The sequence below is a fragment of the Marmota flaviventris genome, chromosome 5, assembly GCF_047511675.1.
Source record: "Marmota flaviventris isolate mMarFla1 chromosome 5, mMarFla1.hap1, whole genome shotgun sequence".
In the NCBI taxonomy this organism is placed as follows: domain Eukaryota; kingdom Metazoa; phylum Chordata; class Mammalia; order Rodentia; family Sciuridae; genus Marmota; species Marmota flaviventris.
This window is the reverse complement of record NC_092502.1, coordinates 108,868,807-108,896,612: the sequence shown is the minus strand read 5'-3', so window position 1 is coordinate 108,896,612 and position 27,806 is coordinate 108,868,807. Positions and strand designations below refer to the sequence as shown.

Here is a 27,806-nt window from a genome sequence, read left to right as displayed (position 1 = left end):
CTAAATATGTATTGGGTGCCAACTATGGGCCAGACCCAGAAAAGAAAAAGGTGGACGGAAGGGATATCTGGGAAAATCGAATTGCAAGGCCTAGTAACACTGGGCTTTTGTTTTGAGAACAAAGTCAAGCAGTAGCATCGACCATGATTACTTGGATATCCAGTCAATAGCACCAGAAACCCCAACATGAATTTCTACCAAATGCTATGGATTCTCTATTCACAAAATTGCCCTGAGCTTGTGAGGTATGAATGAAAAAGTTGAATAAATTAGAAAAGAATACGTGGGTAAACACTAATGGTAAATGTTAACAAAGTTAACTAGCCACAATAGGGGAAAGTGGTGGAATTCCACCCAAGAGATGGAATTATGGATGGTTGTGTTTTCCTTTCCGTATACTTTATCTATTTTCCAAATTGAGGGCTTGTTACTTTTATAATTTGAAAAAAAAAACAGTTGACCAAATTATGTACATGTGTGAATACATAGCAATGAAGCCCACTATATTGCACAATTAGAATGCATCAGTTTTTAAAAATCTTAAAAAAAAAAAAAAACAGAATCAGAGAAAAGCAAAATAACATAACTACTTCAGATTGTATAAACATAGCATGTGATTTTGAGGTAGATAGCATGAATTAGGGAGGTGCTAAGCTAATGCACTGCATGGGTGAAAACAAGGAAGGAAAAATTAAGTTTTGAACAGGGAGTGTAGAGTACATGCATGATGTCCTGGGTTTAAACCCCAGCACCAAAAAAAAAAAAAAAAATTAAGAAGGTAAACTTTATGCTATGTGTACTTACCACAATTAAAATTTTATTAAATTTAGAAAAAAAACAAGTTTAGATACATATAAGTGTGTTCCTTGCAGCTTTATCAAAAGCTGAGGAACAACTTAAGAACCCATGCAGCTGCAAAAGAAAAAATGAAGAAACTCTTCATAATTAATATGTAAAGTCCTACACTTTAAAATTCTTAACACTAGAACATATAGCTATGTTACCACTGTCTTAAAAAAGATGGAAGAATAAAATAAAGGTACAATACACTTATGCTTGTTTACATATTCAAAAAGAACTCTGGAAGGAACAGAAGAAATTTATTGAAATGGCTGCATATGGCCATGGTAGTACAGGAACCAGACAAGTAAGAACAAGGATGTGTGTGAAATTTTTACTGCAAACCTTTTGTATATATATGCTTACATAGAGAGAGAAAATATACTATATTTAGAAAAAATATATATATGGTAAGGGCTTACAGTAAAAATTATATATAATCTTATAAATATTGTATATAACAATATATATGTGTAAATATGATTATATGTCATATAATTATATATTATTATAATATATTATATATCATATTATATATCATAATATATGTTTAAAATATTATGTATAGGGGCTAGGGATGTGGCTCAAGCAGTAGCACGCTTGCCTGGCATGCGCGGGGCGCTGGTTTCGATCCTCAGCACCACATAAAATAAAATAAAGATGTTGTGTCCACCGAAAACTGAAAAATAAATATTAAAAAATATTCTCTCTCTATCTCTCTTTAAAAAAAATGTGTACAGTATTTTTATATTATAAAATAATATATAATATAAATATAAAATAAATATATACTAAATATATTTAAAATATGTATAATATAATATTTATACATAATATGTTAAATATATAAGCATACCATTACATAACATATAAATATAATATGAAAATATTATATGTAATATAATACACAAAATTTTGGGGCCATGTGAATCTATGATCTTTTTAAAAATTCAATGAATAATTTGAATCTTAAAAGCACATATTTCATTATTTAGAGTAAAAATTTTTACTGACTATCTCAATCAAAGTTGGGATGTTTTCATGACTATGAAAATGCAAGGTCTCTCCAGTTTGTGCCCATTTACCAAAGGGAATACCGATGCTTCCCCTACTGGCAGCTGACAAGGAGACCTCCATTACCATCTCCCTGACCTGAGTCAAGTTGGTGCATTTACCTTATCAACAACCTTTAAGTCACAGCCAGCCTTCAGCAGGGTTTCCACCAGTTCCACATTTCCAAGATCAGCTGCTACATGCAGAGGGGTTTGCAGTCTCTGACATGAGAGATCATAAAGAAGTAACAGAAGAACATTAAAGAGGGGTAAAGACGTGCATAGTAAAAAGGGAATGTATGGGTGTGCTGTATAGGCTTGAGGAAAAATGGATACAACCATGTGTTTTTTAATGGGGACAATCATTGCAGTATTGTTATATTTTAAAATTATTATTATTATTATTATTATTAGTAGTAGTAGTAGTAGTAGTAGTAGTAGTAGTATTATCAGGGGTTGAACCCAGGGGTGCTTAACCACTCAGCAACATCCCCAACACTTTATATATTTTAATTTAGAGATGGATCTTGCTGAGTTGCCTAGGGGCCTTGCTAAGTTGCTGAGGACACCTTTGAATTCAAGATCCTCCTTCCTCAGCCTCCTGAGCCACTGGAATTACAGGCCACCATGCCCAGCTGCAGTATTATTTTTAATAGTAAAAAAAAATGAGAGGAAGTTATACATTTAACAGGGAGCCATTAGACAAATTATACTACATCTATAGTAGACAACCATTAAAAGGTTATTTCAGAACCTGGTACAGTGGTGCACATCTGTGTCCCAGCTACTCAGGAGACTGAGGCAGGAGGATCACTTGAGCACAGGAATTTGTCACCAGCCTGGGCAACATAATGAGATCCCATCTCAAGCCACAGAGAGAGAAAAACAGAGACAGAGACTGAGAGACAGGGATTTCAATGAGTTACCTAGAGTAGTCAAATTTCACAGACAGAAAGTTAAACAAACAGTGGTCACTAGGAGTTGGGGTAGAAGGAAATAACGAGTTATTCTTTAGTGGGTGTGGAGTCTCAGTCTGAGGAAATGAAAACAGTTCTGGAGGTGGATGGTGGTAATGGTTGCACAACAATGTGAATGCAATTAACATCACAGGATGGTAAGCTCAAAAACCAGTAACTTCTATTTGTATTTTACCACAATAAAAACTCAAACATTATTTTTATAGGGTTGGGGCTGTAGCTCAGTGGTAGAACACTTGCCTAGCATGGGAGGCCCTGGGTTCAATCCCCAGCACTGTAATCAATAAATAAGCATATAAGTAAATAAATAAAAGATTATTTTTACAAATAGAAAATATTTATGATGTAGTGTTAAGAATCTTAGGAGACAACAGCACTATACCTAGCTGAGTTTAATTTAAGATACATACAAAAAAAAGACAGGGAAATATAACAATGATAATGGCTAGATGAAGGGATTAGAGGTTATTTTCATTGCCTTCTTGATGCTTTTCTTTGTTCTCTAAATTTTACACATAATAATGTGAAAGGAGTGAAAGACTTATTTCTTTTGTGGGTAATCATTTTCCTATGAGGGTGTTTCAAAAGAAACGTGTGCTCTCATAAGAAAACCACTCATCTTAACCTTTCACCAAAAGTAATGCTGATGTGAAGACATTTTTCAAATACTAGGACAAAAAGGAACTTGGATATTATCGAACCCAACCCCTTAAACATAGAGGGGAAGCAACTTCTCCTGGGTCACACAGCTGGGCAACAGCAAGAAGCCCAGTACTTTCTTTCTACCAGAACACAAGGCCAACTCGCTTGAGGTGTTGACTTGATTATGAAAAAGCATTTATTAAAGGTCCACCTGTAGATGGCAGTGTGCTCCACTGGAGCTCCATCATTGAAGACTCCACCCTTTTCACAAACCTTCCAAAGGTACACACCAAAATGGAACAGAGATAAAGCATAATACATCAGATACCAATAAAATTGCATTTGGATATTAAAGCTATTAAAGTCTAGAAGACACTAAATGCACCAAAACATTAACAAGAGTTATCTTTCTTTGGTGGAGACACAAACACATTCACCTTTTTACTATCTTTATGTTATTTTGTATAAATATTTTATATGTAAAACATGAATTTTCTACTGTGGGTGGTGACACATGCCTATAGTCTCAGCTGCTTGGGAGGCTGAGGCAGGAGGATTGCGAGTTCAAAGACAGCCTCAGCAACTTAGCAAGGTTCTAATCAACTTAGCAAGATGCTGTCCCAAAATTTTTTAAAAAGAAATAAATAAAAGGGTTGGTGATGTGTTTCAATGGTTAAGTATCCCAGGTTCAATCCCTGGTGTGTGTGTGTGTGTGTTGTGTACAAATTTTCTGATTTCACATGTGTATTTTTTCTGGTCTAATAAAAAGATTGAAGTGATCAAATCTAGTTCTATAAATGCTCCTTCCCTAGACTGCATCCTGCCAGTTCTTGGAAACAGATCACACATGAACACAGGTTTTGGGTATTTAACAAACATTTTTACCCATTAGAAAAGATTCATGGTATTAACATAATCCAATAAGTAAATATATTTAATAACAAGAGGGTTTTCCCTTCACTCGATCTTTTGTGATCGTGAAAGATATAAAAACGAAGGAAGAGTTCCTGGAGGAGGAAAGAGACAGAAATGGAGATACGTCTTCCTTTAGCTCACAGCAAAAATTAACTCAGAGGTTGGAGGTGGAGAAGACCGCAGAGACCTGAGTCATGCTCTGGTTTTGCATAGGAGGAAATGGGCACCCCATGGTGCGTTAGAACAAACATGCCCACTGCATATAAATAAATGCCCTATGCCCTAACTTGCAGGGCATAGCTGGGGTTTCCTTCTCCTGACATCCACTGGAAGATGGCAGCTCAGCCCCAGAGAGCAGCATGGCCAGACAGCTCCGCTTGGCTCTGTTGTTCTACCTAAAACTCTCATTTTCAACCAGTGACAGATTGATAGCTTTTAGGAGGCATTTGATTCTGCTCCCTTTGATTGAATTCCTGGTCATCAGTGTATTCCAAGAGGTCTTTTTTGCCTTCGGGCAAAGCAAGATACATTTACCGTCTCTAATGTAGAAACAAAGCTTCCTTCTTGTGGGGAAGGGCTCTTGGCCAAGGACAACATTTCACACATTTCACACAGCAGGAGTGGCTTTTGATTTAAAGGGCCTCTGGCAATTTACCTCTGAGCTACTGTTTATCACAAGTGCTACAAGTGCTACAGCTGTTCAATGTGAACAATCTGATCATGGACTGGCTAAACCCCAGTTACATCTTTTGAAAGAGAAAGTATGAGGGTGTAATGGAAGTTACAGAAGAAAAAAGGATAAAAAAAGACGCACATGCTTCTCCCAGGAACCTTTAAGGCAACTTGAACTCCATCAGAACTCCCCATAAATGCACAACTGTGTTGAAAAATAAGAAAATAAACTCTTTGGATTCTGATTTGCTTGGCTTACCTGATTTAAGATGTCAATATCATGCTGTGCACTTAATAAGCTGTTTACCACTGTGACATGGTTGTTGATAACTGCTAAATGAAGAGGGGACTCCTTAGGCTGCAGAAATAAGAAAAATTTTCAAATTCAAAAGATTCTGGTTTCAACATTCAAATCACAAAGCGACTCATTTCAGCAGACATTTCCTGATCTTCTCTGAGTACCAAAATTGCTCAACCCAGTGGTGAGCACATAGTTAAGAGTTCTGCAAATATTATCATTCTGAGGGCTGTATGTGAAGCAAGCCAGCTCACCAGCAATCAGCTCTCCCCATCCACTGTTCTGGAACTATATACTGAGCACTTAGTATGGGCCAGTCTCTTTTCAGAATGCCAGGGATTTAGTAGTGACCAGAGCCCATTCTCAGAAATCTTCTAATTTACTGGGGCAAACAAATGTTCTTTTTGCTTTTTTTTTTTTAGAAAGTCACATGAATATGTAATGAAATTGTGATAAGTGTTTGGAAGGAAAGGTCAAAAGTGCTGTGAAGGTATGCTTGGTGGTTGGGGAAGGGTTGACCTTTCAGGAGGACAGAAAATGCTTTCCTGAAGAACCAACAGCTGACCTCAAATATGAATAAGGAAGTACTAAACAGGTTGAACTGCAGGACTTCTCAGAGCCTTCAAAGAGCCAAAAGACAATAGAAACAGCCACAGAAGGGGAAATGTATACACATTCAGCATTTCCTGAACTGATATGATCTAAAGCCCTCAATCCCTTGAATGTCTTGCAGAACCGGTATCTCCACTTACTCATGCGCTAGGTTCTCAGGTTCAGCCTTCCTGCCTCCACAGAGTCCAGCCACAATGTATTCATCAAACCTTTTGAAGCCTTCTCCCTGTTTGTCTCCTTTGTGGCTAAACTGTCTATCTTCTGAGCTTATGACCCCTCTCACCCATCTCTACCCTGGCTTCTTACTACCCTTCAGACTACAGAAACAGCCCCATCACCATCACACACTTTGCCTCCAAGCTTCCCTGCTGCCTCACCTACCCAGCTGCACAGGCTGCAGAGGCACAAGAGAAAACATGACTCAGGGAGGAGACAAGGAAGCTGGAAGGGAGTAAGAGGTAGGGGAAAGTCGATGAAGTGGAGAGGGGGGGCAAAAACAATTAGGGCAGGAGAGGGGTGGGGAAGGAGCATCCGGTGAGGGTCATGAGGGAGGGAGGGGTGCAGGTGCAAGAGAGCTTGGGCAGAAGATCCAAGGAGACTGTGTGCAGGGGTAGGGGCATGGTAGGAGAGACAGGAGCAGAGTGAGTGGAGAGAGGGGACACAGATGCATGCGAGAGCCAGCTATTAGGACAGAAGAGTGCAACGTCCATCAAGTGTAACAGGTGATAACGATAAGCATCAGTTGGGCGCATTCAACACATTCTCACAATGTACTTACTACACACTTCCCCCCAGCACTAGGGAAACTGTCTTAAACAGTAGGTTAACTGACAGCTTTTCAGAAACCATGTCATTCACGGCAATTCTAGCACTCGATTTTATATTCTCCACTTTATACATTAGACACGGAGAGGATCAGTAACTTTGGCAAGGCCATAGAGCAAGAAAGTGGGAGAGACCAGAATTGAACCAAGACCTTCCTGACTTCCATATGCAGCAGACTCCTTCTCAGGAGACAGGGGAAAACAGATGGAAGAGAGATGGAGTGAGTTGGCAAGTTTCACCAGCACACAGAGGAAGAGGAGAGGAAAGGAGGGGCAGGTAGGGCTGCTGCCTGAGCAGATCAGAGGCTGGCTGAGGGGGAAAAAGGAGAAGATGGCACTGAGGAAAGCTTGTGGGTGCCATCTGAGGGTGAGGCTGCATAGGCCTCCTTTGTTCAGGAATACTTCCTCCCTTGAAGCTCTAAGCATGAACACAGAGAAAGCATCCTTCACCTCAAAGAAGCAGGCAGCATCCTTCTTGCCAGGGCCACCCGCCTTGTGGCGCCCAGCTCCTCCTGAGAAACAGGAAGCATCCTTGGCCTGAAACCAGTTAGTTCAGAGCCAGTTTCCCTAACTCCATGCTCCAAAAACCATCAGACAGGGTTTAAATCACATCCCTTACTCTCAAGTTAATGCAGTAAATAATAATGTCTCAGCAAGATCTGAGGAAATAATATTCTCACAAGAGAAACAAGAATACAGTGAAAAATAAAGGAAAGCTTCCTGTCCAATTCCAGCACAGAGGGCCTTTGTTAATTCTACCAAAGCCAATTCAAACTTCAGAAAACCTAAATCATTATAAAGGATTGTCTTTCACAAGAAAAACAAGATCACTCAGCAAGATGGAAAAATTATCACTCTTCTTCATGTTTACAGCAGCTTCATTTCCCAGACTGATGAGATTCCAACAAGAGTCACGGCATCTCTAGACGCACGAGAAAGTTTTATTGCAGCGAATATAAATATTTAAAACACAAAGATTTCATTTTGCTCTGGAACTTCAGTGACTTTCTAAAATTCATCCCTGAGATTGTATTTCTCAAGATTAAGACTTAGCCTCCAAAAACAGTCAGTCAGGCTTCCCAGAAAGAATCCCTCCCTTGTGAAACATCTCATCCCACACATCTATCTGTGAAGGACATCTCCCTGGCCGCCAGCCTGGGGCGCCAGGACCAAAACCTGTGTAAACTAGAATAGACTCACTTCCATCCTCTGGTGCAGATCGATGTTCTCACTGAGAAGAAAGTTGACAAGGGATGTGTGGCCATTCCGGGTTGCAGTCTGCAAAACACTGACATTGAGCTGCAAGAGAGAGGTCGAGAGAGCAGGGAGGATCCCCCATCAAAACCCAACATGCTATGCAGTGTTCATCATGCGATGAATAATTAGTATAATGACAAAATACAACTATTTTGAAAAGGAAATCCAATGTGTTACCAATTATTTGGGAGGGTGGGCAGAGACTGTTACCTCAAAGTGTCTCCCATTAAGCTGTCAGAGTTCAGGAACATTTGTGCAATGGACTACAAGTATCCCCTCAAAATACATATGGTGAAACCCTAATCCCAATTGCCACACATCTTTTGGAAGTTGGGCCTTTGGAAGGTGATAAGGTCATAAGAATTGAGCCCTGGTGAATGGGATTCATGCCCCTATTTTAAAAAAAAAAAAAATACAACCAGAGCACTTTCTAGTCCTCTTTCTGTTATGTGAGGGCACAACAAACAGCTGTCCATAAACTAAGAAGAGCACACTCACTAGAACTTCACCCAACTAGCTCCCTAACAGACTTCCGGCCTGCAGGGCTATGAGAAATAGCCCTGTTTGTTGTTAAAGCCACCCAGTTTGATGGTATTTTCTTATAGCACCCTGAGTGCTAAAGTTAAGACAAATTTGCTGCAGGTAAATAAGAGTTAAATCCCTGCTTGGAGAAGTAGGAAGTGAATTAGAACCAGGTCGACTCTCTACACTTCCCAGCAAATGCCTTCCTTGAGTGAAATAGGTAACTTGGTTATTGGTCTCCAGAAGGCCTCAGTGGGGGTTGAAGTTGTGGCTCAGGGGTAGAGCACTCGCCTAGCATGTGTGAGGCCCTGGGTTTGATCCTCAGCAACATATAATTATAAATAAAAAAAATAAAGGTACTGTGTCCAACGGTAACTAAAAAATAAAACGTTAAAATGATTTCCTCCCTCCCTGTCTCTGTTGACTACCAGATCTCCTCTTTGCCAGGTACAGCTTCACAGTTTAGTATGATTTCCACCCTTGGGAAGGACTGCCTCTCTGTCCTTTTACCTGTCTCCTTTAGCACCTTTTTTCTACTCTGCTTCCAGCTGCCTCCTGAGGCTTCCCTAAGCTCACTATCTGCACTTAGCACCCAAGCTAGATGGCACCCTGTTCCAGGGCACAGCCTGCTCTTGGTAATCCTTGAACTTCCAACCTGCCCAGCATGGCACCTTGCAATAATGCAATTAGTTGTTGACTGATCAACCATAAGACTGCCACAAAGTATTTTCAGGTGCTCCATAAAAGGGTACTCTAGGGCGGGGGTTATGGCTCAGAGGTAGAGCACTCACCTGGTGTGAGTGAGGCACTGGGTTTGATCCTCAGCACAACATAAAAATAAAATAAAGATGTTGTGTCCACCTATAACTAAAAAATATATTTTTTTAAAAAAAGGGTACTCTAGAAAACTGCTTTCCCTAAATGGCTGCATTGGTATCCCGTCCCACATGCTCTGTTGCAATGTGACTTTGCCATTCTCCCTCAGGAGGGAGGGTTTGCTTCTTCACTCTCTTGAATCTGAGTAGACTCTATAACTGCTTTGGCCAACAGAGTATGGTAGAAGTGATGGCATGACCCCTAATCAGGCTGGCAGCTTCTGCTCTCTGCCTCTTGCGATAATTCCTCTTAGTCCAGATGCTATGGTGATGTAAGAAGGCTCAGGCACACTGAGGTTCCATATGTTGGTGCTCAGGTCACGAGCCCATGGCGAGCTCCCAATAGAACGAGCATCAACTGCCAGAACCACAACCTTGAATTAAGGCCATTGCAATCCACTCCCCCCGCCCCCCCCACACACAAAAATATTTCCACAAGGACATTTGCCCAACAACTGTCTATTTAATCTTAGACTGCAGCCACCTTGTTATTAATTCGAGTAGCCAAAGATTATTGTTTCAAAATATTTTATGTAATCCTTCTCATTTTGCCTTTAAAAATTTCCCCTGGCCTTAATCTCTTTGAAAAAGCACATAATTTACTTCTATGGCACACATCATCCCATTGCAATGCTCTGCTATCCCATATAAACTTCTTCTTTAGAGAATCTTTCTCCTATGCCATTTGGGTTAACACCACAAAGCTATGGAATATAATACACACTAATGTTTCAAGCCACTGGGCTTTGGGTTGTTTTGCTATGAAGCAATAGGCAACTGGAACAGATGTTAACAGGAATGATATGTATATCTCTGACTAACAGAATCCTAGCTTGGGAGGATGCTAATTCTTATGTGACCCAGAATGAAGTGGCTTATCAAGTATGGGCTCCTCCATCTTCATCTATAAAAATGGCATAACCACCTACATTTGTTTTCTCTGCTGCTATAACAAACTGCCACAAACTTAGTGGCTTAATAGGAATGTATTATAATTCTGGAAGTCAAAAAGTCTGAAATGGATTTCACTGGGGTCAAAAAAAAAAAAGGTGTTTTATTGAAGACTGTGTTCCTTTCTGGAGTGAGAATCAGTTTCCTTGCCTCATCCAGTTTTTAGAAGCCTCCTACATTCCTTGGCTCACACACCCTTTTTTCCATCTTCAAAGCCAGCAGTGGTTAGCTGGGCTCTCCTCACACTCATCATCCTGACCTCCTCACCTGCCTCCCACTCCTACTTCAAAGGACCCATTACATGAGGCCCATCTAGATGATAACTCAGAATAATCTCATTTTAATATTTGCTGATTTTTAACCTTAATTCCATCTGAATTCCCCTTTGCTAAATAACCTAAATATTCATAGGTTCCAGGGCTTATGTGGACATCTCTGGGGCTGGGGAGATACCTATCACAACATCCTACCTCTTTCTCTCAAACTACAGTAACCTGGGAAGATAAATGAACTAGGAAATGTGTACAGTAATCATAACTACCATTTTATTCATTCTACAAAAATTATTGAGCACCTATTATGTGTCAGGCAGTATGTTAGATAGTAGAGGGATATGTTGGTTAAAAATAATTTTTAAAAATATTTTCTTGTATTGGTCAATGGACCTTAATTTTATTTATTTACTTATTTATATGTGGTGCTGAGAATCAAACCCAATGCCTCACACATGCCAGGCAAACACTCTACCACTGAGCCACACCCTTAGCCCTGGTAAACAAATTTGATAAGATCTATGATATTTCATCCCAATGGAGGTAAACAATCAATTGGTCCAGATTGGTAGACTGGAAGATCAGTAAATCAGGAGATTTAGAATAAACCTATTTAATAGATTCTGGATATTTATTTAAGAATAATAGTTATAAATGCTATAATGAGAAGTGAGGGAACATGACTGGATGGCTGTTTTCCAGTGAGTGACCAAGAAAACTTTCCTGGATAAGGGGACACTTCAATCAGAATGGTCAGAAGTGCCCCCACTGGGAAGATCCAAGGCTACCTAAAGCAGGAACAAACTTTTCAAGAACTCAAAGCCAGATTCCTACAGCCGGAGGAGCTATGGGAATCTGCAGCATGCTACCTGTGAGACACTACAGACATGTGTAGGACCCACAGATTTTTTAAGAGGTAAAGGAATATGTGAAACCTAAAATTATATGTATTAGTTCCAAGATACCAAAAGAAAACCATGAAATTGAAGTGAATAAATATTTAAGCAACATCTTCATACTTTATTGATTGTTAAATGTAATATTCATAAAATATTCATTGCATTTGTAAACAATTTTATAGGTTACATTTTTTCACCTTCTTCAATTTCCAATTATACACAGAATTTTAAGAAACCAGAGTCGATCATAAATTGGGTGCTTATTGTAGCCAAGTAATTGTAAAAGCCAAAAATAAAAAAGCCCTTTAGATAACTAACAGCAAAACAAAAATTATTTAAAGTGGAATGAGGGGGGCACTTAAATATATTTGATAAGATGTGGGGTAGGGCCTTTAGAAATCTGCATTCTTAGGGTCTACAAAAGTCCTAAGTGAACACCCAGACAGTTAGCTAGGCCCTGGGAAACCCCTCCATTTAGCACAAATGGAGGAAGCCTGCTATCAACCAAATCCATAATCTTACTCCAATTACCTCCTCAGAAATGACTCCACTATGTATTCTCTCTCCTTAGTGATAGGGAGAGGGCAAGAGAACACAAAAGCAATCTCTTGGAAACCAAGACAAATCAGTGCCACCAAGTGAAATATTTCCAAGATCAAACACATCAATCACCTACAGAAATGAAAGCAAAACAAGTCCAACACATCTGTGATAACATTTGTACAAGCTGCTGGCTTTTTTGCGTCACACTGCTTGTTTCCCTGGGATTTTCTCTGGGATGGCAAAAATGGATCTAGGCAGTGGTGGTGGTAGGTTACTGACCTGGGAAATGTGCTAATGAACTTAGGCAGAAACTCTAGAAGAAACTGCATTAGCCAGCTTTCCATTACTAAAATTAAGTACTCGAGGCAAGCCAAATTATAAGGAAAAAAAGATGTATTCAGCTCAAAATTTTTGAGGCTAGATGTCGTGGCTTCATCATATCATGGCAAGAGTATGTGTTTATCTCAGTCTACATGGTCTCTCTCTCTCTTCTTATAGAGCTATTAGGATACAAACATTACCAGAATACCATCACGCCAGTGAGCTAAGTGATTATCACTTACCAAAGACCACATCTGTAAACATTATAGTTAGATTAAATTTCCACCCACCTTAATACCATTAACATAAGACTTTGGCAATTAAATTTCTGCATGAGCTTGGGGGCTAATGAGGGATGGGGTGGTAAATCATATTCAAACCACAGCACTAGTAAAAGCTGAGAATGGACTTCTGACAGTTTCTATCTGCCTAGAGGCTACTAACTAAGCACCCGAGGCCACAGCTATAAGGATGTGGACAATGGAGATGATGAAGTCTTAGTCCAGTGGGGAGAATGTTTGCCCATGCATGTGAAAATCATTACAAAACAAAATATCTATGAGAGCAAAATAATTAAGCAAAATAATTAAATATGAGAGCAGGTACAGAACAATGGAGCAAGCCCAAGAGAGTTTTACTAAGCAGAGAGGCCTTCCCCAGGGACTTGCAGGTGGTTACAGATTGGGGATAGGGGCAGGAGACAGGGGTATTGTGTAACAACTAAACAACAACACAGCTCTTCACATGCTGAATATTCCATGACTCCAGAAATTCTTGATGCTGTGTTTGTTTATTGTGTCAGTAACCTTTCAACGTCAGTAAAAAGCAATTTACTATCTTCATTTTCTATTCTCTCTTACAATCCTTAACCATTTAAATATAAATCTACTGTTATTGTATTAATACTTACTATATACCATATATTGTTATTTTAATTTTATTTATTATATATATTTTTATATGAAATATATTTTCAGTATTTATAATTATAATTTTAATGGCTACATAATTAAAAAAAAATAGATATAACTGGAGTTGTAGCTCAGAGGTAGAGTGCTTGCCTAGGACATGTGAGGCTCTGGGTTCAATTCTCAGCACCACATATAAATAAGTAAATAAAGTAAAGGTCTATCAACAAGTTAAAAAAAAAGATATACCAATTTTTTATTCCAGCCTTCTCCTACCACTCATTGCATATATAGGTTGTATCTAATTCTTTGGCTACTGATAACAAATCCATCATCTATCTTAATATATGTAGATAGATTATTCCCTTAAAATAATTTCCCATACATAAATAAAAATAAAATGTCAAAATGCTTTTCAAAAGGGTTGTATGAAAGTATACTCTACCAGCAGACTGTAAGGGAATAAAACATTACCTATTTGGGACTTTATTCTTATTCTAGTGTTTAACTTGTACCTTTTTGAAAAGAAATTGTTTACACATTATGCTGATATAAAGATCCTAAGATATCAGCAATTAAAATAATAACAACAACCAGGCGTGGTGGCATATACCTGTAATCCCGGTGAACTGGAAGGCTGAAGCAGAAAGATTGCAAGTTTGAAGCCAGCAATTTATCGAGACCCTATCTCAAAATTAAATATACAAAGGGCTGGGGATGTAACTCAGTGGTAGAGTATTGCTGGGTTCGATCCCCAGTACCAAAAGCAAATAAATAAATAAATAAATAAAACAAGATACAGAACAGTATATATAGTATATGGTGTGCTACCATTCATGTCATATCAGTGTATGTATGAGTATGCATTTATTTAGTCAAGTCACACTTTCCACATGAATGCATAGAAAATTCCTGGAAGACTGAGTAAACTAGTGTTGATTTTAGTTTCAGAGAATGAAACTGACCTGTGAGGTTGGAGTAAGATACTTTTTATCATACACCATTTGGTTCTATCCAAGTTTTTTGTCATGAGTTATTTTCATCATAATTTAATACTAATTAGGAAAAAAAAACAGAAAAAGAAAATAAACTATCTGAGGTCAAGGCCACCGCTGTGGTTAAAAGTGAAGGCACTGGAGTCAGAATGGGTTCGAATCCTTGTATTGCCATTGACTAGTTGTCTGATCTTGGCTGAGTTCCTGTTGTGGTTTAGATATAAGGTGTCCTCCAAAAGCTCATGGGTGAGACAATGCAACAAAGTTTAGAGGGAAATGACTGGGTTAAGAGAACCTTAACCTGATCAGTGCATTAATCTACTAATAGGGATTAACTGAGTGGCTGGTAGGGTGTGGCTGGAGGAAATAGGTCACTGGGTGTGTACCCTTGGGGTTTATATTTTGTCTATGGTGAGGGGAGTGGTGTCTCTGCTTCCTGGTAGCCATGTCCTGAGCTGCTTTCTTCCACCACACTCTCCTGCCATGATGTTCTGCCTCACCTTGGACCCATCCATCAATGGAGCAATGGAGCCATCCATCAATGGACTGAGACCTCTGAAACTATGAGCAAAATAAAGTTTTTCTCCTTTAAAATTGTTCTTTTGGTCACAGTAGGAAAAAAAAAAAAAACCTGACTAACACAGTTCATTAGCTTTTCAAATTATAGCTATCTGTTCTTTTAAAAAGTGAAGATAATAGTCTTGAGAGTTTCAAAGGCTCTTGCAGCATCACTAATACAAAAGTACTCTGTGTTTAGAAGGTGGCACCATCCTGCCTTCTTCAGGCCCCAGGCTTGAGTTGATCACTTGAGTTTTCACACAATCAACTTCTATTTTTTTTTTTTTTTTAACATCTACAGTGTATGAAACAGGAATGTGTTAGTTGCTATGGAGAAAACAAAGTAGAGTAAAAGTGCCTGTCTTTAAGATGTGACAAGTACTTGCTCCTTTTGTCCAGTTTTCATTTATTCCTTCCCCAGATGAATGGGAGGAATGGCATTGCTTTTGAGGAGATGTGAATGGAGAATGTCAGAGGTAAATCATTCTTACCCAAAACAAAACATAATATAAACATTAATTCTACAAGAACCCAGTGAGTGATCAATGCGGGGCCAGAGTTACCAAAGAACCATCTAAGTCCCCCACCCACTGTGTAAGTGAATGGAGCCCAAGGCACATACTTTATTTGGAATGTTGATATCACTTCCTGCTGCCAGTAGCACTTTGCTGCATTCTTCATGACCTCCTTCAACTGCCAAAAAGAATGGTGTTTCTCCATTCTGACAAAAGAGAAAATAAGTTAAAAATTAAATGACCCTTGCAGTGGAATGAAATCACTTTGAGAAACAGTGTGCTTTCTCTATACCTTTTGTACTTTTTTTTTTTTCACAATGAGTTACGTTCTTTCTTTTTTTAAATTTTTTTATTAGTTGCTCAAAACATTAAAATGATCTTGACATATCATACATTTGATTCAAATGGGGTACGTAATCTTAATCTTATTTTTCCACGTGTACAGATTGCAGGATCACATTGGTTGTACTTTATTTTTTAAAATGGATATCATTCAGCATCTATGTGCCAACATATACTGCCAAGATGATATGCTTTGGCACAGCCAAATCATACAACAATCTTGTGAGGTCAGGGTTAATATTATCTTCATTTTACAGATCAGAAAACTAAACCTCAGATTAAAACTGACAAAGCCAGGACATGAGTCCAGTGTTTGACTTCAAAGCTGGCACTGTCTACTCTATTTAAGACTTTTCATCCACCATTCATAATTAACCTCTACTAACCTTTCTATCAAACACTTATTAGGCTATATGAATTGGGATTGGAAAGATGGATTGGACACAGATCCTGCCCACAAGAAAGTAACAGACTATTAAGAAAGATAATTTTGGGAACAAGGAATTATAATGCAGTATGAAACATACAAAATTAGAAGTACAATTGCACCAAGTAACAGCTTGAATCTTTACAAATGATTTCAAATGTTTCATGTTGTTTAAAAAGCAATATTAGTCTTTTAAAAAGTGATTCAGTACTTCAGTTTTCTGAAACTTATGGTAAATGAAAGTGGAAAAAAGTTGAGAGTTTTGTTTAGACCAAAACATAAAGGAAAAAGAAATAATTGGTCTCACGTAATAGCTGCTTGGATATGTCCCCTTCCTCATGCAAACTCTTTCCTAAAATCATGAAAGAAATGCAGAATTCCTTCCCCACTTTTTAACCATTTACCCCTAAAACATTATCCTACTTAACAAGTGCATTTGGTAAGTCCATAGGTTGTACTTGTAGCTGATTAGGAGTAAGCAATCATGTTAACAGAGAGGCAGGAGCACAGAACCAGTGCTCTGATCTGACAAAGTGGGAATACTGCACCACAGTGCCTAAGGCCTGCAATCTACCTAAAAAGGAATCACTCTGCATAATCTGTCTTCTCATTTTTCCAGGAAAAAAGATGCCAAAAGGCAAATTCCAAAGGGAAAAATATTTGCAAAAAAAAAAAAAGGAAAAATGAATATATGATTACATGTCCACTGTAATTCTACATCATGTACAACCAGAAGAATGAGAAGGTATGCTCCATTGACATATGATATATCCAAAATGCATTGTACTGTCATGTATACTAATTAGAACAGATAAAAATAAGGAAAATAAGGAATTCACCACTTTGATATATCAAGAGCCTAGTCAATGTTCATATTTTTGACCCAAAAATCAACCTCTAAGAACATACCCAAAGGAAAGAGTAAGAAATTCAAACCAATGTTTATATACAAAGAGTTTCTTGACAATATAAAAAAGACTGAAATAAACTAAATGTCCAAGAGCCAAAGCTTACTTAAATGAATTCTGGGCATATGCTAAAAACATATTTGTGTTTAAACATATATGTGTTATACACACACACACACACAACACATGCAAATACATACATACACATCACATATATTCTTTTAAAAATGTATATTTTAAATATATACACACACATAACACAAAGAAAACTGAAAGGGCAAAATGATGAATATAAGTTGAATATAAGATAATGTAATATAATACAAGATGAATATAAGATAATTCTTTAGTGTGAAAAAATATAAAACTACTATTTATGTTTACTTTTTTCTCAAATTAAAAAAAGTAGAAATATTTTAGCATCACATTTTACAGGCTGTGGCACTAATATCTTTGTCTTCCTCCAATTCCATTCTTGAAGCTGTTCCTCTGACTCTTCCCCATTTAAGTCCTGAGTCCAGCTGGAATGAGTATTTCCACATACCTCATTGGTCTCATTGACTTCCTGCCACTGAGTTAGCAGCACCTGAACTGCAGGACTGTGGCCATGCATTGCAGCCAGATGCAAGGCCGTGTTTCCTTCCTGCAACAGAGACACAATGCAGGTAGAATCTCCTGTGCCAAGGAGCACACCCCTCCAATTGTCAGGGCTGCAGGGCTGCAGTGGGACTTTTAGAAGCTTTCTTTTTGGTTAAAGCCACAGACCAGAATGTGGGCCACATTATCTACAGTTTTTTTAAGATTTGTGTATTTTTAAGTTTTAAATGAAGACATAGCTAAGTGGACCAGTAAGGAAAAAAAATCCATTGATGCTCCTTGTTCACCTTTCTTATCAGTTTGCTAGCAAAATGTGGGAGAATAAAAGTAATTCCACATAATCCATGTGAGGGTGAACTAGTTAAAGATTTCTCAGAGGTAATTTTAGTAACATATATCATATCATATGTTAGAAAATAATTTTATTTTCTTAATTTTATTTTTTATTTTCTACTTTTTTGGTACCAGGGATTGAATTCAAGGGCTCTTAATTACTGAACGATATCCCCAGCCTTTTTATTTTTTATTTTGAGACAGGGTCTCACTAGGTTGCTTACAGCCTCGCTAAGTTACTGAGGCTGGCTTTGAACCTGCTATCCTCCTTCCTCAGTCTCCTGGGAGTACAGGTGTGCATTACCACAGCCTGCTTCAAAAGAATTTTAGAAATGTAGAACCCTTTACCCACAATTCCACAATATAGGAATTTCTCTTAAGAAAATCATCAAAGATGTTCATATAGGGCTGGGATGTGGCTCAGTGGCAAAGTGTTTGCCTTGCATATGTAAGGCACTGGGTTCGATCCTCAGCACCACATAAAAATAAATAAACAAAGTAAATATATTGTGTCCATCTATAACTAAAAAAAAATTTAAAGATGTTGATATAGATACAGATATCTACCCTGGTGTTTTTCCCTTCCCAATTATGTGAGATTTGAGTCCACAGCAGACCTCAGGGGAGGAGGGGAGAGGGTTGCAGTTGACAGTGGGAAAGTATCCACATAGTCAACTGAATTCAAAGCATTTATGGAACAAAACTGCCAATCTGGGTAATCCACAGCAAAACTGAATGGATTTCACCTGGATGGTTCAAATATCCAAATCTGTTGTAGGCCAAAATGCCATCACCAAATCTACACACCAATTGTTACTACCCTTTCAGCAAAGAAATCAAAATCCAGCTCACCTTGTCCTTTTCCAAAGTATGCAGATTGAGAAAGATGAGTTTTTCTATCATTTCAACGTGGCCTCTCTCGGCTGCCAAAAGAAATGGTTTCCTTCCTCTCTGAAAATAAATCACAAACTCTAGCATTTATTACACACTTGACAACATTTTAAGGGTAACGAGGTGGTCAGCAAGGTCCTTCTGGCCATAGCATTTCAAACTACTTAGGGGAGGGAGTTGACAAGATTTCTGACCCCAAATCAGATTCAATTTTGGGCTGTCACTCAAAACATGGACTCAGTTTCATGGTAACAAAGAGAAGCACTGTTCAAAAGAGACCCTCCCAGGCTGAAAGTTTTCTCTGATATGCGGATGCTAATTCACATTGGGGATGGCTAGGGAAGAAAAGAGTTACTTTAGATTAGGTAGAAGGGACTGAAAGGAGGGGAGGGGTTTGGGGGTAGGAAGGATAGTAGAATGAATCAGACATTATTACCCTATGTACATATATAACTATATGACTAGTGGGATTCTACATCATGTATAACCAGAAGAATGAGAAAATACTCCATTATATATAATGTATCAAAATGCATTCTACTGTCATACATAACTAATTAAAACAAATTTTTAAAAATTTTAGAAATAAGAATAAGAGAATAAAATAAAAGAAGAAGAATAGAGCCTCCCAAGCATCAGAGGAGGTGCTTCCTCACAGCCAGAAGACAAGATTCCATTTTAAATATAGCAAAATGATAACGGTCACATGCCACATCAGGCCAGTCAATCAGAGTCATCCGTGGGTTTCTTTCTTTCTTTCTTTCTTATTTCTTTTTCTGGACACATATTATTTTTACTTTGGTGTCATCAGCTAAGCTATCAGTAACTAGCACAGTGCAAAGCAAACTGAAAAGTAGAAAGAGATTAAGAGCCCTGTTGATGGGGCTGGGGATGTGGCTCAAGCGGTAGCGTGCTTGCCTGGCATGCGTGTGGCCCAGGTTCGATCCTCAGCACCACATACAAACTAAGATGTTGTGTCTGCCGATAACTAAGAAAAAAAATAAATATTAAAATTCTCTCTCTCTTTAAAAAAAAAAAAAAGCGCCCTGATGATATCATTTGAGTTCCTGGATTCAGGTATACTTGAGCCATTCATATGACTGCTTTGACTGAAACAATAAAGCCTTTTTTTTTTCTCCTTAAAATAGTTTGGGTTGGGTTTCTGTCATGTCACTGAAGGGCTTCCTTAAAGCAACTTCCCTACGTCACAGAACTATGAGAGTAATTTAAATGTGCACCAGGGTATCATTTTAGGTTCATCTAAATACTTCAGACCCAAGCAATTATCACAGGCCACATTTGGCAGCAAACTGCTCAGAAAATGTAGAACAGAAGCTGCAGCTTATTGATGTCAGCAGTGCCTCTTCATATCATGGTCCACACAGCTGTCCAGGAGTTATTGTCTTTGGCCCTTCAGGTGACAGCTTAGTTGCAAAGTGACTTAGTTGTAAAAGCCACATTGCATGGGTGTGGGAGCCACCTCAGCTTAGAAGGCCCACAGGAACAAATGTTTCTTATAACCATCCCTTGGGTGCACCTTCCAGGGTCCCCATAAGACATGTTGCTGGTTACAACAATCACTATATACAAGAAAAATCCAGTCTGGCTTCCTCGGGTACTTAAAATTCATCTTTAGCTCCTCCCAGTCCAGATATAATGCACTAATTAGGAGTCCTTTTATCAGAAGCAATGTTGCTAAGTAAGGTAGTTAATCTTCTATCTTTACATACTTTGCAAGGACACAAGCCAGAAAGTTAACCAAAGTTTAAATTTGCATGCAGCAGGTGAAGCGTTTTTGTTAGTTCTTTACTTACAGAGACCATAAACACTGTGAGCGTGCTGTGTGTGCCCTTTTTAGCATGTATGCCCTGCGTGGACATTTATTGCTTTTGCCCTTATTTCTTCTAGCAATAGCACTTTTGTTTTCCTCTGGAGAACTCCCCACAAAACACACACACACGCACACACACACACGCACGCACACATGCGCCATTTGGTGCAATTAGTGCTGCCAACCACCAGGTCTTACCTGTCTGCCTCCTGTCCCATGAGGTGATCACATAATCCATGTTGATCATGTATCCACAGTGATTGTTTCAGTATGAAGCATATGATTCAAACAGGGCCAAACAATTATTTCTGAGATTTGTGTGTCAACATTTGATGAGAGAGGATTTTTCTTTCTTACTGATAAAATCCACAAGGATATAAACCTGAGGCTGCTAATAGCCACCTTTCCCATTGTGTGAAGAGTATATCTATGAATAATGACAATACATAGCCAACCAAAGTCTAGGAGAGAAGAAAAACTGGATCCAGTCAAGCCTGAAACCATTCAGATACACCCTCAAACACTTTAGTTAGGAGTTAATAAATTACCTGTATTTCTTAATCTAGAATAAGATGGAGTTTTGTTGCTTGTAACAGAAAGGATTCTAATACATCTTTATTGGTTTGGGGATAGAATTAGTCTACTTTTCATTGCTATAATGAAATTCCAAACGCTGGATATGTTATAAAGAAAAGTTAATTTTGGTTCATGGTTCTAAAAGTGCAAGGTCTAGGGGCCTCATGTGGTAATGGCCTTCCTGCTGACAGAGTCCTGAGGCAGTGCATAGGGTCCTATGGCAAAAGATAGGAAATGTGTGTCTCCCTCTATGCAAAAAACCACGAGGACTCAATCATGGAGATTCCATGCAATGACCTTATCTAGTCTTAATAACTTCACAGAGGCTCCCCCCTCTAAACATCAGTTAGATTAAGTTTTCACCCTTTTAATACCATTAGCATTTTACTCTGAGGATCATATTCCTGAATGAGTTGGGGGGTTGGTAAATCATAACCCACTGGAAGGATCAGAGATCTGTTCAACTTTAAAATAACATTTCTCTTTTACCTTGGTTGCTACAAAGCTTTGTATCTTTACATAGCTAAATAAAGAGATAGTATCCACTCCCAAAGTCTAAGACATGGGAGGTTCTGAGAAGACTGCAGTTACTACAGATGAAGCATCTTCCTCTCCAAGAAAATAGCAATGACTTTGAACTTTTAGTGCCTTTTAAAAGTGTAATCATCAGGGACTGGGGTTGTGGCTCAATGGTAGAGTGCACACCTAGTGTAGGTGAGGCACTGGGTTCAATCCTCAGCACCACACTGAAAAATAAATAAATAAAAATAAAGGCCTTGTGTCTACCTACAACTAAGAAAAAATTTTTAAATGTAATCATCAAGAAAAAAATTGTAAAAACCAAAATATACAAAATAAGAATGTTTACTATCTTGTAAGTACATCAAAAGGTAACATAGCACTGGGGATATAGATCAGTTGGTAGAGTGCTTGTCTTGCATATACAAGGCTCTGGGTTCAATCCTCAGCACCAAAAAAAAAAAAAAAAGTAGCATAAATTAAGATGAGGTGATAGTGAAATGATATAAATCTTTTCTCCCAACTAGTACATGTTATTAGGTAAAATAACAACAGGAATTTCAAAGACTTATGCATTTTTCAAAAAAAAAATAGTTTCTTCTTTTTAGGAAGAAATTGACACAGGCTATGCTGTATTGAAACATACCTCTGTCTTAGAACAAGTCACCTCAAGGTAACTCTGACTCAGCCTGACCTAAACCCCCATCAATACTCAGTTGTCAAGAAAAGAAATCCCAAACACTCCATCTTTATGAGAAAAGAAATTGTTATCTAGGACTGAAAACACCTTAAAGGCCCTTCCCTAATCCCCCCTTCATCACTTTCCTATGTACACAGGCTGTAAATGGGGTCTCAGTCTCCACTCCGCCCTGTGTAGCTGCTGAGCCACCTCTCCTCTCTCTCTATTTCCTTCTTTCAGTTCTTAAACATTTTGTTTGAGTAGGGCTGTCTCCTAGGACTTCCTTCATTTGGAAGGCAGACTCTTCAACCAGGAAGATAAAAGAGTGGGATGGAGGCTCGGGCTTCAGGCTGTAACAGTGGTTCACTTGATGCTTTGAATATAACCCTTGCTGCACTGGCACTGCAACTGATTTTGAAAAAGGACATGTTTCTTTCTTCCTCTTTCTCTGATCCTCCCTAATCTCAGGGGAAACAGAATTACCTTTCTTCTCCATTTTAGGCAGATTTATCTGTCCTTCAGTAGACATCAACATAGGAATGAAGTAATCCAGATTTGGAGGATGGTACCAGAAGATCTCAGAAGTGACTATACCCAAATTAACAAGTGAATTACAACTCCAACAGAGAACACACGGAATGTAGCCTTTGAGACACTTCTTTAATAGCTCCCTATTCCAGAGGCAGAATCACAGCCTCTGGGACAGGAATCCCCTGTGTTTCTCCTTTGCTAGCAAAACAATAAAGCTTCTTTTTCCTTTTCCTCAAAGCTATGCATGTCCTCATTATTGGATTGTCATCGGGGACAGGACCAAGCTTTCGGCAACAAGGCCTGGGACAGATCACCATGCCTCCCTGGCTCAGGATCCTGATTCCATTTCCCAATTAAAATAAGGAGGATCCAGGATTCTTATTCCTGTTTTCATTAACTCAATGTGTATTTAATGTTTTAAATCATTGCACTTAATTTTTTTTTTGCTTGTGAACAAATCTTAGGGGCTGAAATTATTTAATAAAAAAATTTTAGCTCTAAATTTAGGGCCAGGGTTATCTAATTCAGCAAAAAATTGCAAACAGACACCAAAGTCCCACCGATATTGTTTATCATAGGCATCCTTGAGATGTCACCCAGGGAAACCCAGCACAATAGTTCCACAATTTCTCCTGTACACATCCACATCCCATAACATTTTTTATTACTTGGGATGATGAATTTAAAACAATCCCAGCATAAGTGGAAACCTGAATAACTAAAGATTTCAGTGGGGAAAGAATATGTGGAATGAGGTCAAAAATACTGAGAGCTACAATCAACCTGAAGCTGTGGCACTGACGTGGGCATGGAATATGACACAGGATGATTCTCCATACACACCACAGATTATATGTTTAGCTAACTGTTACCTCCGGTCTATATAGTTGGGCCTTTGTATCTGTGGGTTTCATATCTGTGTATTCAACCACTTGCATATCCAATGTATTTGGGGGAAAAAGTGTCTGTATTGACTATGTACAGATATTTTTGCTTGTCATCATTCACTAAACAAATATAGTATGACAACTACATAGCATTTATGCTCTATCAGGTATTGTATTATAAATAATCCAGAGATGATTTAAAGTATCCAGGAGAATATATATAAGTTGTATGTAAATCCTATACCATTTTATATAAGAATTTGAGCAGCTGTAGATTTTGGCATCCAAGAGGGTCCTGGAAGCAATCCCCTGTGGATACTGAGGAATGAGAAAATGAATGTCTTCTCAAATTCCCTGTATTCACTTTTCCCACCCCATCAAAACAAGAAACTTGCTTGCATTTGCCTTCCAATGACTTCCAATTCAGTCTCCTTGAGACCACTAGGTGAAAAAGAAAAAATAAATAAATAAAGAGAAAAAAAAAAGATAAAGCCCACTGGATATTCCCTTTCATCTGTAGTTGGAACCAACACAACTGTGACAGTAGTCCACTTTATGCTTTAAATATAACCATCGCTACTTTGCAATTTATTTTTAAAATGAACATGTTTCTTTCTCTTCTTTCCCTAATCTCAGGAGAAGAAATTACCTTTCTTTCCCATCCTAGACAGAGTTTATCTGTCCTTGAGTACAAACCCACCATAGGAACGAAGTAATCCAGACTTTGGGGAAGATCTCAGAAAGATCTTTCCAGAAGATCTCAGAAAGGACTATCTCCTAAATAAATAAGTGAATGACAACACCAACAGAGAACTTATGGAATGGAGCCTTTGAGTCACTCTTTAAAAGCCCCCTGTTCCTGCTGATGAATAACAGCTTTGGGGACAGGAGTCCCCAGTGTTTCTCCTTTGTTAGCAAAGCAATAAACCTTCTTTTTCCTTTTTCTCAAAACCATGTATTCATTATTGGATTGGCATCAGGGACACAGACTGAGCTTTCAGCAACAAACATTGTAGCACCAAATTCTTGTAAATGCCCAACCAATATATGAATGGCTGGTGAGGCCTTCCTTTCTATTTCCCTCCCTCCTCAAAATTTTCATCTGAGTATTTGGTTTTGATCACCAGATGGAAGTTCGCAAGTAGATTCAAAATATCTAGACTACTTTACCTATAGCTTCTGGCTCCTCTAATCTCTTCTTGCCTGCTAAGGGATTCCCAGGGCTATGGAACTTGGAGAAACCTCAAAATAATTCCCAATGCCCTGCATGCCCCCAGCTCCACCCAAAGTCTCTTGTGCCCAGTGAAGTCCGTTCTCTTTTAAAAGCCTCCTCCCAGTAAAGTTTTCCTTGTTAGAATCTGGAGTTCCCTCTTTATCTTAGAGGATTTTTACTAACTCTGGCAAGTAAATAGGCTCTCCATACTTGCTGTTGATAAGAATCAAGACGAGAGTAGTGCTATGAAGATACAGTTGTCTTTTCTATCAAATCTATTTTGATGAATAGTCTGACAGACTGAACAGAGGCCCCCTTGAAATTGTCCTTTTCCCCCTCCCCTGCCTTTTTGCCCTCATACCCCTCTCTAAACCTTTGGCTGACGAGAAGCCCAGCTAGATGTTAACTGCTAAACCTTTGCTTATATTCACAGAACCAAGATGATCTTTGCAACACAAGTCCTTAGTAACTAACTGCAGGGGCTGAAATCCATTGTGATGTCCTAAAGAAGACACTGGCCCTCACTGAGAAGCGTCAGACTTCACCAGCCTGAAGCCTCACTACCTTCTCAACTCCCCCCACACAAAAAAAACCTATGCAGCCCTGAGCTCAGGAAGATAGAGCCTTGAGGAGCTATCCCTTCTACTTTCTTCAGGGCTGGCTTGGAATAAACCCCATTCCTTCCTACCAACACTCATCTCCCTAGCATTAGTACTTCAGCGTCAGGCAAACCAGACATCTGACTCCAGTAACATGACCATGAGTTCCTGAGTCCAGCTCCAAATTGGCTTCTTTTTCCATTTTATTATTGTGTTAAAATATTCATAACATAAAATTTACCACTTTGACCATTATTAAGTATATAGTATATAGTTCAGTGGTATAAGGGGTATTAGTTATATTCAAATGACTGTATAACTATCATAACCATCTAGCTGCATAATCCTTTCATCTTGCACAAGTAAAATTCTGTACCCATTAAGCAATTTATTAGACAATAAATCTCCACACACACCCTCAGTCCTTAGCAACCATGATTCCAACTGACTTTTGTCAACATATTTGACCTCACTCATATATCTTAGTAAAAAGAGGAGATTTTGTTGTCATTTCCATTGATAGATCTTTTAAATAATTTTCATGTAAGACTAAAATTGGACTCAGAGAGTCTTCTTTCCCTACATGACCCAGTGGTCTTATCATTCACTCATTCTTGTATGTCTCTGAACCCATCTTAAGATATTTTAATAGAATGTGGCTATGCACAGTCTCTGCCAGGAATCCTCAGTGTTTTCTTCAACAAAGCAGAAGGAAGAAGCATGAGACAGGATAAGCCCCAAACCAGCTGAAATGATAATGGACAGGAAGCAGCTGACCAACTGAAGCTCAAGAAATAGAAAAGCTCCCAGTAAACCTGTTTGGCCTTTGAATTCAACAGCCTGCCAGATCTTTCCCACACACTGCTGTCTCCCATGGGAGTCAGAGTTCACTGAAAGGGGAAAGAGAAAAAAATTGTGTGTATCATACATAACCAGCCCTCAAAAAATATCTGCTGAATTGAACTGAATGGAATTCATTCATAGGCTGCATCCCTGCTGAATTAGTCAGCTTTCCATCTCTATGACAAGATGCCTGAGAAAAACAATTTAAGAAAGAAAAGACTTATTTTGGATCACAATATTGTAAGGTCAGGCAACAGCAGCAACCAAAAAGGAGGCAGGTTTAAAAGGCTGCTGAATGAGGCTTTATTGAGATTCCACTCCTGGAAGAGCAGATAGGAAGAGGGTCTGAGGAGAAACCGCATGGGGGCTCGACAGGACTGGAATTTTTATGGAGCTTACAGCAGGAAGGAAGGGCTTGGGACAGGAAAAAGGAGTTTTAGAGTTCCTTGTCCCACTGGAGTGGTTGGGGAACTGGCTGAGATCCAGGATTGGCCAGGAGACCCTGTGGATTGATAGGTAGTTCCTTTGGTGCCTGATTGATGTTTCTTTCACGCTCAAAGGCTGCTTGGTGCTTTGTTTCTAAGTCACTGCCATCCACCTGACAAGTATTATTTATTTATTTATTACCAATATTATTTGGTACTGAGGATTCAACCCAGGGGCACTCTACCACTGAGCTACATCCACAGACTATTTTATTTTGAGACAGGGTCTTGCTGATTTGCTGAGGGTCTCACTAAGTTTCTGAGGCTTGCCGTCCTTCTGCCTCCACCTCCTGAGTCACTGGGATTTCAGGCATGCATCACCATGCATGGCTTGGCTCACACCTGGCTTCATTGTTATGGGCATCATTCTGGAAAGGCAGAAAGAACATCATGGTGGAAAGGCATGGTGAAGCAAGCTGCCCACCTCATGGCAGTCAAGAAGCAATGATGATCAAGAGAGGAAGGGTGGGGAGAGAAAGGGTTCAGGAACAAGATATGCCCTTCAAAGGCATGACCCTAGTGACGTACTTCCTCCAAACAGGTTCCACACCCTAAAGTTTCTCCCGCCTCCCAATGGCCTATTAAAGTATGAATCCATCACAACCTCCATTAAAGAGTTTAGTGCTCTCATGGTCTAATCACCTTCCAAACGCCACACCTCGGAACACCTGCTACCTTGGGAACAAGGCCTTCAGTA

General features: G+C 38.9%; 1 protein-coding gene across 1 annotated transcript in view; it reads right to left on the bottom strand.

Moving 5' to 3' along the window:
* Positions 1-27,806, bottom strand: part of Ankdd1b (ankyrin repeat and death domain containing 1B) — a 65,071-nt gene that overhangs the window by 14,918 nt on the left and 22,347 nt on the right. Inside the window, exons 6-10 of the mRNA XM_027927879.2 lie at positions 18,908-19,006; positions 17,670-17,768; positions 8,033-8,131; positions 5,358-5,456; positions 2,016-2,114 (exon numbers count right to left, since the gene is read on the bottom strand). Coding sequence (XP_027783680.1) covers positions 2,016-2,114; positions 5,358-5,456; positions 8,033-8,131; positions 17,670-17,768; positions 18,908-19,006 — 495 coding nt within the window. The remainder of the gene's footprint in view (positions 1-2,015; positions 2,115-5,357; positions 5,457-8,032; positions 8,132-17,669; positions 17,769-18,907; positions 19,007-27,806) is intronic.